We start from the raw sequence: 13,990 nt of genomic DNA on the forward strand, positions 1-13,990 counted from the left end.
TGCTCTGCCTGAAGTTGACTGTGCATTTGTGTGTCTATGTGGAAAGATTCATCCCTTTGTTTTTGTTTTTTTTTAATTTGCATGTTGAGTGGAAAAAATACACTTTAAAGTATTTTAGCCATGCTTTTAATCATGACTGTACCCAAACAGTGGAATTTTGAACGTTTGAAGCATTACTTATAAACTCTGCTGGAGAAATCCGGTGTACTTCCCATCCTTTTCCACCACTCGGGTGAAATCCTTCAAAGTCAATTGCAAGCTTCAGTGGAGCCAGGTTTTCATCCCTGCAGCAGTGCATGTAGTCCAAACCATAGAAGATAACAATCTGGCCCACTCTGTGCAGGTATAATGGCTACACTTTTAGATTATAACCGTAATTTAGGATCCGACCCTGATAACCGTAGAGCACATGTGTCAAACTCAAGGCCCGCGGGCCACATCCGGCCCGCCATACAATTATATCCGGCCCGCGAAATCGTTTTATATATCTGTTTTTAATGGCCCTGTGATATGACGCCCCAATAACACACACTACAAATCCCATGATGCAGTGCAATTGCCGCCAACGGCAAGCCGCGGTTCAAGTTCGCGGTCTGTTGATGTATACAACGCTAATATCAAATCAAAGCTAGACCCCAACAATGGCCAAGAGAAAAATTGATTCTGAAAACCGAGGCTTTCAAAGCCGGTGGGAGAATGAGTATATGTTTACTGAAATTGCAGGTAAACCAGTGTGTCTCCTTTGCGGGAGTAATATCGCTGTAATGAAGGAGTATAACCTAAGACGGCACTACGAGACGAAACATGAGAACAAATTCAAAAACCTGAGCGCAGGACAGAAGCTACAAAAGGTAGAGGAGTTGAAGAAGAATTTGACATCCCAGCAGACGTTTTTCACCAAAGCAAAATCACAAAGTGAAGCTGCTGTGAAAGCAAGTTTCATTGTGGCCGAAGAGATCGCCAAATCAGGACGGCCGTTTACCGAGGGGGAATTCGTAAAGAATTGTATGATGAAAGTGTGCGACGTCCTTTGTCCAGATAAAACGCGAGCGTTTGCAAATGTAAGCCTCAGCAGAAACACTGTTGCTAATCGGGTTTGTGAGATGGCGACTGATTTGAAAACACAGTTGATTGAAAGAGCAAAAGATTTTGTTGCATACTCCCTTGCCGTGGATGAAACTACTGACGCGACTGACACTGCACAGCTGGCGATATTTATCCGTGGTGTGGATTCCAATTTGTGCGTAACAGAGGAAATACTGGACATTAAATCGATGCACGGGACAACGAAAGGAGAAGACATCTTTGGAAATGTATTTCAAAGTGTAACCGACATGAAACTGCCGTGGGAAAAACTCGTTGGACTTACAACAGATGGCGCACCTGCTATGTGTGGTGAAAAAAATGGACTGGTGGGAAGGATGCGCTCAAAGATGCGGGAGGAGAACTGTGCCGGTGAGTTGACAGTGTATCACTGCATCATACACCAGGAATCGCTGAGTGCTAAAGTCCTAAAAATGGATCATGTGATGAACACTGTAACACAAACCGTCAACTTTATCAGAGCCCACGGTTTAAATCACCGCCAATTCCAGTCTTTTCTGCGGGAAATAGATAGCGAGTTTGGCGATATGCCATATCATACGGAGGTCCGGTGGCTAAGTCGGGGAAAAGTTCTCAAAAGACACTTTGAGCTGCGAGAGGAAATCTGCCAGTTCATGGACAGTAAGGGGAAAGACTGCACAGTTCTGCGGGATGAAAAGTGGAAATGTGAGTTGGCGTTCCTGGCTGACATAACGTCGCATCTTAGCGCTTTAAACCTTCAACTCCAGGGACGGGAGCACATAATAACCGATATGCATGATGCAGTGAAGGCATTTCAAGTGAAGCTGCGCTTATGGGAGACACAAATGCACCAATGCAACTTGTCTCACTTTCCCTGTTGCCAAGTAATACGGAACCAAGAAAGTGCCACAGTTTTCCCAAATGCCACCTTTGCTGAAAAACTCAGCGCGCTGCGCACTGAGTTCGCACGGCGCTTCAGTGACTTTGAGGCACAGAAAAGTAACTTCGAGCTGCTTCGCAACCCATTTGCAGTCGATGTGGAAACCGCACCTGTAGAAATGCAGATGGAGCTGATAGAACTGCAATGTAACGGGACACTGAAGGCAAAGTACGACACTGCGGGGCCAGCACAGTTCACTCGCTTCATTCCTGAAGCGATGCCGCAGCTCCGCCAACATGCGGCTCGAATCCTGTCCATGTTTGGCAGCACATATCTGTGCGAGCAGCTGTTCTCTGTGATGAAAATTAACAAAACGTCACACAGGAGTCGCCTCACTGATGAACACCTGCAATCGATCCTGAGAATCTTCACAACACAGAACCTAACCCCAAACATAAACGAACTTGTTGCAAAGAAAAGACTCCAAGTATCAGGCTCTGACTAAATAGGACAAGAAAATGGAATGTTATGATTTGTTATGATTATACTTTTGCTTTAAATTCAATTTTTTATTTATATTTTCAGATTTTTTAATATTCCAGCATGTACAGATTTTGAATGTATTGTATTGACAGGATATTTTTTTATGAAGAGCAAAATATTTTAAGTTGAAATGTATTTATTTTGGAATGATATCCTGTATTTTGGTTCATATTAATGGTTAAAAAACATAAATATTTAGTCTGTTAAATAAATGGTTATACTGTTCGGCCCGCGAGTTTTGAGTTTTGGCCCCCTGTGCAATTGAGTTTGACACCCCTGCCGTAGAGCATCCTCACCACTCATTGGGATTATACAATGTGATTACAGGATCCAAAATTGCAATTGAGACTTTCTTGCTAGTATTTTGTGCTGAATGTAACTTCTTTGCATGGGGCATAAATAATAATATACCACTATATGGTCGTCCTTCTGAGCTGGGGCATATTTATGAGCTGAGTGTCTCTCTTCACTCAGCAGGATAAAGAATAGCAGGCAAAAAAATAAATACAATAGCCTTTATTACAAAGAAGGGAAAATATCATTTTTTATTTATGTGCAAAGCTCTCAGTGTAAACTTTTTAAAAGGAAGATTATGGCGCAGATTGCTGCATTTGTGTTTAATGTAAGAAAACAAAACATCAGCTGAGCCTAAATGTTAAGTGGAAATCAGTCCAAAGTGTTTTCCCAAATGCACACTTCGTTATTATTTCTAACACTATTTGAGTGATACAGGCAGTGTCTGCTCATCAAAGTAATATGTAAAACAAACACTTATTTGGCACATCTCTATGAACTTGATAAAGATTCCAGATATGCTGTCTTATAAATCTTACTGCCTCCCAGAGCTATAGCCAGAACTGAATTTTTCATAACCATAAATTATAATTTTATGGTCCACTCACTGGTGCCAGGTGCTATTTCTATTGCTGCATAAACAGAATTGACTATATGGTGATACTCTTACTTGTTGTTTTTATTATTTGTATCATTGCTGTGCCCAGGAGCCCCTGTCATGGATCAGATCACACCCCACTGTGCCAGGTGCTGTACAGACAGAGCAAAAAGTCAGTGCCCACCCCCAAAGAGTTTATAATCTAAATAGACAAGACAGATGTAGGACAGCGGTAGAACACACGATCATAGTGAACAAAGTGGTGGTGACAAACAACATGTTAATTCCATGATTTTCTTTCTTCTTTAGGTGGGTATTGAAGCTAACTGGATAAGCTAACTGGGAAGAAATGGAAAGGGGAAGTGGACTTGGAGGGGAGTGAAGGGGACAGGGAAAGGCAGGGTTGGTGCAAACAGCCAATCCCCACAGAGCAGAAAAAGTTCTCCAAAGGATTAAAGGTCCCTGCTTTGGCTGCGCCTGCTATTCAAGGGTAGTAAGGGTATCACAATCTCCTCCAAAATAAATGAGGACTTGATTCTCCATTGCGTTACTCCAGTTTTACACCCGTGCAATTTCACTGAAATCAACGGAGTTTGATTGGTGTAAAATTGGAATGACTCAGGCCCTAAGTATTTTGCGGTCCTCTAATGGAATTTACTTGTCCTGTGATCCATCTCCTACTGCAAAACCAAACTCATTTAAATGAATTCTTAAACAAAACATAACAAAAATAAAGGTTTCCCCAGTAAAGGACTGGTTGGGGGAAGTCAACTCTATTTTTGCCTCTATTAAGAGGTAGCTGTTAAGAGAGCCCTATAATGAGGGGAGCCTTAGGGTCAGATTCTTCTTTTGTCTGTCTGCTTTGCACAACCACCCATCACGGTAGGCCCTTTTATACCAGTCTGGCACTGAAATGGGGCCTTAAAGTGGACATAAATATAACTTACATCCACTCTAAGCAGGGCCGTCCGGGGGGGGGGGGGGAGGGGGGGCAAGTGGGGCAATTTGCCCCAGGTCCTGGGCCCTACAGGAGAATGGCAGAGGCTCACCCCCGCCATCCCCCCGGTGCCTCAGCGCATCCTGGACAGAGCTGCAGCCGCGTGGCTCTGGCGGGCCTGAGCTCCTCCCCGCTCAGAGCCGCGTGGTAAGGGGGCGGGGCTGCAAGCTCCAGGCTGAGCGGCTCCTCCCCTTACCATGCAGCTCTGAGCGTGAAATAGTGGGTGAAAAACTGGTTGAAGGACAGTAATCAAAGAATGGTTATCAATGATACACTTTCAAACTGGGAAATGTGTCCAGCAAGTCCCACAGGGGTCCAGTACTATTCAATATTTTCATAAATCAATTGGATAATGGAGTCGAAAGGTCACTTATGCAATTTGCAGATGACACCAGGCTGGGAGGGGTTGAAAGCACTTTGGAGGACAGGATTAGAATTTGAAATGCTCTTGATAAATTGGAGGATTGGTCTGAAATCAGCAGATGAAATTCAATAAAAACAAGTGCAAAGTACTACACTTAGGAATGAAAAATCAAATGCATAACTACAAAACGGGGAATAACTAGCTAGGCAATAGTACTGCTGGAAAGGATCTGGGGATTATAGTGAATCACAAAGTAAATGTGTCAACAATATGATGCAGCTACAAAAGAGACTATCATACTAGGTTGTTATGACATATGTTGCAACCTTGTGCAGTATCTCTGGGGATACATATTGTACTAAGCTTATGAATGGTTTATGTATCACTGTGGGCCAGGGACTGTATGCAACTTGGGGTAGTGGAGGAGAGTGAGGGGGAATGATATCACAGCTCCTCCAGGAACTAAAAGCAGTGGATGGTGATTTAAGGTGAATCACTCTGGTTGTAACTCCAGAGAGGTACCATGCTTGGGGACGCTTGCATAAACCGGTTCAAACTAGGTTTTCCAGAGACCAAAGGACTAAGAAAGGATGTTTGGCATAAAAAGTCTGCATTTAAACTGACTCAGGGCCTTTTTTTGATTCAGCAAGCAGACAAGTCCTTCTGACCAAAGAGGCAACCCTTCCAGAAGGGCTGGAAGGACTTTGGCTTACTAGGGCCCCATCAGATTTAGCAGTGACATCTGATAAGCTTTTAGAGTGTGTCATAAACATACAGTTAAGGGTTAATTCCTCTTTTACCTGTAAAGGGTTAAGAAGCTCACATACCCTAGCTGACACCTGACCAACAGGACCAATAAGGAGACAAGATACTTTCAAATCTGGGAGGGAGGAAAGTCTTTGTTTGTCTGTCTGTTGTTGTGTGTGCTTTTGCTGGAGAAGATCAAGGAGGCAAGCCATCTAACTCCATTAAAATTCAAAAGTTTTGGATTTTTTTTAAGCAGAATTTGTTTATTGTTTCTTTAAACAATCAAACACAGCAAGCAGCAAATATTTGGCCACACACTTCTGAAACCCCAAATCATATTCAGGTTTGGGCAGACTTATTTCAGCTTTTTAATTAAAAAAAAACACAACAAATTTTGAAGGAAAGCAGACATTGTCCATGATTTTTTCTGTTTTTTAAAAACCCCTAGTTTTCAATCCAAAAAAAGTTTTTATGGAAAATATTTGTCCAACCCTTTTAATGAGCTTTAGTGCCTTTTAGCACTAGCTGATGCTGAGAACCAGTGATACCTTGTAAAGGTGACTTGAAAAGAAATTTTCTCAAAACTGGGTTTGTGCTCAGATGCGGAAGGTTTTTTAAATGTTTATTTTTCCCAGGGGCTCCTGTGGGGTGGGGGGCAAGTGGGGCAATTTTCCCTGGGCCCCACAGGGGCCCCCACGAGAATACAGTATTCTATAGTATTGCAACTTTTTTTTATGGAAGGGGCCCCCAAAATTGCTTTGCCTCAGGCCCCCTGAATCCTCTGGGCGGCCCTGACTCTAAGGCCCCTCCCTTTAGGGTAAATGAGAATCTGGCCCATGAAGTTTATATCACCTTCCCCAACTGTCCCTGCACAGACACAATAGGTGCTTAATGCTGTGAGGTGCTGAGAGCTTCTCACAAGGTTTTAAGTCCTCTGAACAGCATATGGGAGAGCTCACCCCTCCCCCCCCCCAAAAAAAGACTGAAACCCACTATCCTAAACATGAGTTGTATATTCTCTGCTCAGAGACCCCAGGGGGAGAGCGATGGTGTCTCTTCTGTCTCTGAGCCAAGGCCAGCCTGGAGCGTCTCTTCCTTTGTCTCTCTTGCCTGAAGAGATACCAAAGTATCATGGTAGGTGTCACAGTTCAGGGCAACTGGATCTGTATTTCCCCTTAGTGGCCCTGCAAGGGCACCTGCTCTCAGGCTTCCAGCTCCCCAACTGTTGCCTCTCTTGGGTGGAAACCCATGTCCCTCTCCCTTTTGACTGGGGTATTCCCAGGCTGTGTGTTTCCCTGCCTTCGCTGTGTATATCCCAGCACAGATATTGGCTTGCTTTCTCTTTAGAAGCTGATAACAGGTGTTGTTGCTACAGTTATAAGTTACCACACAGGCTTTCGTAGAAAGGTAAAAAGCCTTTAAACCATTAACAACATACACACGTGCCAATGAGCTTACCAGATATTCCCCCAACGCAAACATGGATTCTGGCAGGTGCAGCCCTTCAAATCCCCACCCCCGGAGGATTCCATGTGGTTACCAGTTCATCATAGCTTCAGCTCAGAACAAGCACACTCATAACATGTTTATACAGACCAGTGGTCTTTGATTGGGAGTTTCCAGAAGCAGGTAGTTACATCCTGGGGAGAGAGACCCTTGGTACAGTATCTTCAAAAAGTTGGCTTTGGAGGAGAGAACTTGCATTCCCCTCACTTCAAGATATTCCTAGGAAATCCACTTCACACACATTGTTCCAAACAACCCTTTGAACCTTCCAGGGATTGCATTAATCTTGTCTTCTTGCTAAAGAAGTTTCATACAGTCTCACACTGGTACGGAAACATTTCCATTTCTAATACAATGAACTCAAAGATATTAACCCTAACTCAATAAAGATTAACTTCATTCAGTGAGGTTTGCCATGGATATCACAGTAGGATGTTAGATGATGAATGATATCATGAACAAGGTTAGATGAACTGCTTTAGATATAATATCTGACCCAAACCTTCACCAAGGCAGCCATCAAATCCAAACTGAACTTTCTAGAGGTTTGCAAATGTTTGCTATTTTTTCTCCCATTTGGTTTCAATGGTATTAGTCCTGTGAGTAAGTGTTACTCAGTGTGTATATGTATTGCAGAATCAGCCCCCCAGAGAGCCATATGATTGAACATCTACTTTTAAAATCATTATTGAAATCCATGTATTTGATGTTGCAATTATTTCTAGTCTAAAAACTTTGTACTGTTTTGTTACAGCTATTTATTTCCATTGTGAAATTAACTCTGAGATTAAGAATGTAAATAAATGAAATGTTAAAAAATGTTTTTTAAAAACCCCAACCACTAATTTTAAGACTCTTGTTGTATTTTCTTTCCTCTGTCTTGATAGAGAAGCTCAGGAGAGTAATTTTAGTGACCATTATGCAAATATTTATGCAAAGTGTTATGCAAATCATAAATTTTGCCAGAGTGATCCATTAGTGTTCCAACAAGAGATGATGTAGATTCATTTTAAAAACACAACTGGCATAAACAGCTTAATTTGGCTGAGAGATGAGAATATTCAATCCATTTGAAGCTCCCATTGTATTTTCTTTCTCATTTGGTAACTTTGTAATCTTGTGAAGGGGTGTTCAGTCAGTGTATGGCAGGGAAAGGGTTCACTCTTTCTCTCTGAGCAGAATACCCAGCACAGGTGTCTTCAGTGCAGGGCTTGCCAGGGACCTCCGCCCTGAAGGGGATGTGGCTGGGCTCACCTGGAGAGAATCATTTTGGTGGGAGGATTTATAAGGAATTAAGCATTTGAATTCCTCTCTCTGGATTTTAGGTGGGCCCTCTGAGCCAGACCCAGCCTGGGATAATAGAAAGCTTTTTGTTCTCATTATGCAAGAAACTTTCTGACCTCATTGAACGGATCCCCAAATTCACTGGTTTGTTTCTCCATCACCAGACAGTCACAAATGCCGGTGGGGCTATCTAAAAACAATACTCTGTGAGCTATAATATGGCCGTTGATTATTCACTTTAACATTCACCCCTTGAATGGCACCTGCAAAATTTGTATCTGCATATAAATGGGCTAAGCTCTACTCCCTGGGAGGATAATGAGGGGAAATAGCCCTTTTCTCAATCACATTTTGCACATGCGTGTGCGCGCGCGTGCACACACACACACACACACACACACACCCCTTACACATCCAATGCACAGATATTGCAGCTTCAGTTCAGCTGACCTTTCTGAAAATTTGGCACTTATTGTTGTGGAACAATTGTTCTTATCTATATTGCTGCTCTCACCTATAGTCTGTCTTTTGAACAAGACAGGAGAGTAATGCGGTTGGGGTCTTCTGGTATCCGTATCTACAAGTAACTTCAAATGTCCAAGTCTTGTAGTTACCTATGAGTGAGATGAAGGCAACCTTGGTCCCACTCCACAAGGCATGTAAGCCCTCAAAGGGACAGAGGTTTTGCAATGCTAAATGTCAATGCTTAACTATTAGGTGCCTAGAAAAACACTGGAACAGCACCGTGATCCACAAAGCCTGAGTTAGATACCTAGGCTTCTTATACAATGCATGGGGAGAGATAGGCGCCTAAGAGTGCAATCCACAAAAGCCAACATGCTAGGCACTGCCTGCCAGTATCTCCCATTGAAGATACTGACAAGGGGGATGAGCCCTAAGCCTCTCATGGAAGTAGGTGACTAAGTCTGGGCTTCAGGGAGGTATCTATCTCTATGAATAAACGCTTAACATCATTGGAGAGACAAGGTGGGTAATATCTTTTATTGGACCAACTTCTGTTGTTGAGAGAGACAAGCTTCTGAGCTTACACTGAGCTGTTCTTCAAGTCATTGGGTCAGAGAGAGAGAGTGGGAATGATCTGTTGTCCATTGGTTGGGGCAGGTGGAGACCCAAGGGTTCAGTCCCCCTGCTCCAATGACTTTTTTTTATTTATCCAAAGTGGAACAACTTCAACAGGAGAGATTGAGGGACTGCCATATCACAATCTCTTATAGCTCAGTGGTTAGAGCTCTCTTGAGAGCAGGGAGAGCCCTGTTTAAATCGTTTCTCTCCTTCCAGCGGGGGAGGGGGGAATCAGGTGAGTGTTCTAACCACTGGACTAAAAATAAGCTGGGCATTACCAACACCACCACCTTCTCTGGATGGATTTTGAGTGGGATCCTATCAAGTAGGTGGCCTCTGACTATGCCTACTGGATTGGGCCCCACACGTGAGTTAGGTGCACAACTTTGTGGATCGCTCTGGGGTTTAGGCAGGAGATGGGCATCTAGAGTGAGGCAGCAATGTGAATGTGCACAGTTTACAGCAAAAACTTAGGTGTTAAGTGAGTGTAGGCACCTACAGGGTTAGGCAGCAGCCAAGCAGGAGTTCTGTGGATCGCAGTGGAGCCTAAAACTGGGTCCAAGTACCTTTGTGGATGTGGGCCCCAGCCATTTGTGCATGTTGTAAATTGGGGAGGGGAATTCTCTCCTTACCCCGGTGATGACCAGGTTATGCTCTGAAGTATAAGATCTTATTGCTGTTATCTTAATATGCATATATACATTAATTGTTGGCCACACAATTATCCAGCATTTTGAAAACCTCACCTACGGTATCTGACTCTATTCCTTCTTGTGCATAGTTGCAAAAACAGTGTTATAAATTTGAGGCTGTTTGGACCTTTAAAAAACAGTTTAGCACATGGCAAGATAGGAAGATTACCAACTGAGCATAGAGAGACAAGATGGCTGAGATAATATCATTTATTGGACCAACTTCCGTTGGTGAGAGAGAGAAGCTTTTGAGCTTACACAGAGCTCTTCTTCAGGAGCTCTGTGTTCCTGGAAAGCTTCCCTCTAATAGAAGTTGGTCCAATAAATGATATTACCTCAGCCACCTTGTCTCTCTAATATCCGGGGACTGACACGGCTACACCAACATTGCATACAGCTGAGCATAGGCCACCTGAATAATACCCCCCAGAACTGCTTGAGCACGTGGGTCAGGGTAGTGGTTATGAAGAGCATTGATGATACTGTTCTTTCCAGTGTATAATGAATCTCTATTGTGGCAGCGTCTCTACTACCAACTCAGAAAAAAATTAGGTAATTTAACCTCTTGCCTGACACATTTCTACCTTTACACAGGGCAGGTTGGATGTGATCCAGGTTTCATTGTGCACCATGAATTCTGTATAATTAAAATAATAATAAAAAGAGGGCTAGATTCTGGCTTATTCACACTGGGCTAAATTTGGAGTGTCTTTGTAGTTGCTCTGGCTTTACCTTAGTGTTAAGTGAAATCTGGATCTGACACACAGGTTTTTATTATTATTTGAATTACCCTTCTTCCTGAAACCCCTTTCCCAGATTCATAAATTTGAAGACCAGAAGGGACCATCTAGTCTGGCCTCCTACATAACACAAGCCATAGAACTTCCCCCAAATCCTGCTTGAACTAGAGCATGCCTTTTAGAAAAAACATCAGTCTTAATAAAGGCTCCTTGATTCTAGGCACTGTACTACTCCTGGGGGAATCCTGCGCTACTGCGCAATGCAGAATTTTGCAGAAGTTAACGTTGTGTGTGCGGAATTTCCTTTTCCCCCGCAGAAAAGGGCTGCAGTGCTGCTGGCCACTACTGGACTTGGCAGAGCCCAGCTTGCACATAGAAGACACTGCTGTGGGGAGGGAGAGGGAGCGAAAGGGTTCCTGGCAGCTGTGGTTCTCAGCATGCCCTGAGGGAATGCAGGAAACTCTGCAAGCCTGGGACCGAGCATCAGGCTGTTTCTCCCTCAGTATCCCTGGGCTCTGGGGTGGGGGATGGGTGTCTGGGCTGACGGGGCCCTGTGGTTGGGCTCTGGGGAGAAGGGGATTTGGATGTATCGGCTGGGGGGCCCTGCAGGTGGGTTCTGGAGGATGTCTGGCCCCTCCCAGGTGGGTTCTGGGGGGGGGGGGTAGAAGAGAAGGGGGCAGAGAAACAGGAACTGGGTTGTCATAGGGGTTTCTTTAACTCTCTACTCCTGGGGGAATTTTTGTGTGGGTCTGTATTGTTACAGACATACTTGCTAACAGATATTTTGAAATAAATGACCAAAATAATTGAAATTGGCATAGTGTTATTTTGACAAATAAAATTTGCAGAATTTTAAAATTGTGTGCAGAACTTTTAATTTTTTGGGCAGAATGCCCCCAGGAGTAACTGTACAAACACCTAGTAATAGACAGACTCTATCCCAAAGGCTTACAATCCAAATAGACTAGACTGACAATAGACAGTTACAGTCCCTTTCTCCTATCCCCATTTTTCAGATGGGGAACTGAGGCACAGAGAGATTCTGTGATTTGCTCATATATGAACTGACCTGAACTCCTGAGTCCCAGTCCACTGTCACAAGCACAAGACTATCCTTCATCTCCTAATCAATCAATCAAACCAAATGTGAAGTCTAAGACAGTGATGTATTAAAGTTCTTTTTTGGTAAAAATGAGATGTCATGGGAGAAAGCACTGAAGAAATATGACTGTGTAGTATTGAATTTGTACCAAAGACACTTGTAACAATAGCGGATTAAAAGCCATTTGGTAACAAGATACTGATGAGCAGAAAAAAAAATTGAACAAATATTTTTGACAGCTGATCAATACTATTGACTAGAAGGTGCTAAATGAGCTGGACAGAGCTGGCGCATGTCGTGGATAATTGCCACATTGCCTATAAAGATTTATCTTTGCAATTTAAAAATAAAGACTAATTGAAGCTGCCATTGATTTGAAGCAATGTGAGAGCTCCTGCAGCCACCAAGTCTATTGAGTGCTTCTGTGGAAATGACAAGCCTTTGAATGCAGCCTGTGTGGGGCTTTGATATAATTATAATCCCTTACAACCCTGCGAGCAAAGGAAGGGTCAGCCCTACAGTGTATTCGGTGCAAATGGAGAAGCAAGTGCTGTGTTTTGTTTTTGATACCTTATCTCAACTAAGGAGAAAAACTGCTGGGGAGTTTTCTGTGGTGGTGTCACATTTCCTGGTTGGGGAAGCTTCCTGGGGTGTTGAAGGAAGGTAACTCCCAGAAGGAAAGACCAGCTAGAGTCAACTACTGACTGCTTTCAGACTGATACCAGGCCAAGAAAGAAGGCATAGAAAGTCTTCTGTGCTGAGGGAAATTAGAGGAAAGCTGCTGAAAGTAAATGAAAATGCATTTTGTTGCTAGAAGTTATTGGCAAAGTAGGGCCAAATCTTGACTCACCCTGTATAAAGTGCCCTCTGTGAAGCTTGGAGAGGAACTGAATCCTTCACAGCAGGGCCGGCTCCAGGCACCAGCTAAGGAAGCAGGTGCTTGGGGCGGCCAATACAAAAGGGCGGCACTCCGTCCGTTATTGGGGTGGCACGTCCGGGTCTTCGGCAGGAAATCGGCAGCAGGTCCCTCAATCCCTCTCTTCCTCTTTGAGCTGCCGCCGAAGTGCTGCCGAAGAGGAAGAGAGGAAGTGAAGGGCCCGCCGCCAAAGTGCCGCTGAAGAGGAAGAGAGGGAATGAAGGGCCTGCTGCCGAACTGCCACCGAAGAATGGAGCGGCACAATTGAGCTGCCACCGATCGGCCTTTTTTTCCCCCCCGCTGCTTGGGTCGGCAGAAAACCTGGAGCCAGCCCTGCTTCACAGGCTCCATTGGAGCCACTCTGAAGCTACTACCACAGCCCATGAGCTACAGTACCCTTTGCTGCATCCTGCCACACCTCCTCCAGAGCTAGTTGGTAGAAATGCCCATGCTGTATGCTGTGTATAGCTCTGCTTACTGTACATTGAGATGACTGCTGTTTGCATTGCTTGTATAGCAACAGAAAATATAGAGCTCCAATATTTGTTTTCTTTATATTTGCTCATCAGGACAGCTGTTCGTTATGCCCATGCTAGCTAATGGAAAGCTACAGTTACAATTATTTTCATAGAATGTTTTACATAAAATCCCCCATAATGATTACTAAAGCTCACTCAATGTGATTTGCCAATAAACAGTGTGGACAAATGTAACTATAATATAATTCCCTAGGGACCTGTATTTAAATTATTGATCAAAGAGCCAGAGGGGAGTTAAAAGACAAAGAGATTGAACTGCATATCAAATTTAAACAGGACAAGACTTACCATATCTAGGAACTCACTCCCACGGCTGTTTAAATGGCAGGAAGCAACTCCTATCTTCATACATTTCAAAAGCATTATACAATGGAAGAACAGGGTGAGATATATGTGGAAAAAAATCTCAATTTCCATGTATTTATTTCCTGTTTGTTAAGGCAATGGCAAAATTTCCATTGACTTTATAGGAAGCAATACCTAGCCCACCAGTGCTGTGAGAATCTGATGGGATTTGGACACCAAAATCATTAGCTCAGTGTTTAATGCCTGGATAGACAAGCAGGTCTTCAGGCTGAACAGGAGTGAATTACAGAGACAGAACTGAAATTTACCACCTTATATAGTAGCCAATTGTCCT

The 13,990-nt window shown here is 43.5% G+C and overlaps 1 protein-coding gene across 1 annotated transcript; it reads left to right on the top strand.

Moving 5' to 3' along the window:
* Positions 1-400: 400 nt before the first annotated feature.
* On the top strand, positions 401-2,713 carry LOC135981388 (general transcription factor II-I repeat domain-containing protein 2A-like). The gene has a single exon (XM_065583655.1). It carries the CDS (start codon positions 642-644, stop codon positions 2,448-2,450), a length of 1,809 nt encoding a protein of 602 aa, XP_065439727.1. The 5' UTR covers positions 401-641; the 3' UTR covers positions 2,451-2,713.
* The last annotated feature ends 11,277 nt before the right edge of the window (positions 2,714-13,990 follow it).

Source organism: Chrysemys picta, chromosome 2 (genome assembly GCF_011386835.1).
Source record: "Chrysemys picta bellii isolate R12L10 chromosome 2, ASM1138683v2, whole genome shotgun sequence".
NCBI classification, from domain to species: Eukaryota; Metazoa; Chordata; order Testudines; family Emydidae; genus Chrysemys; species Chrysemys picta.

What these genes read in the sequence shown, in the direction of transcription:
- LOC135981388 (XM_065583655.1), top strand. Translation starts at nt 642, where the DNA reads ATGGCCAAGAGAAAAATTGATTCTGAAAACCGAGGCTTTCAAAGCCGG.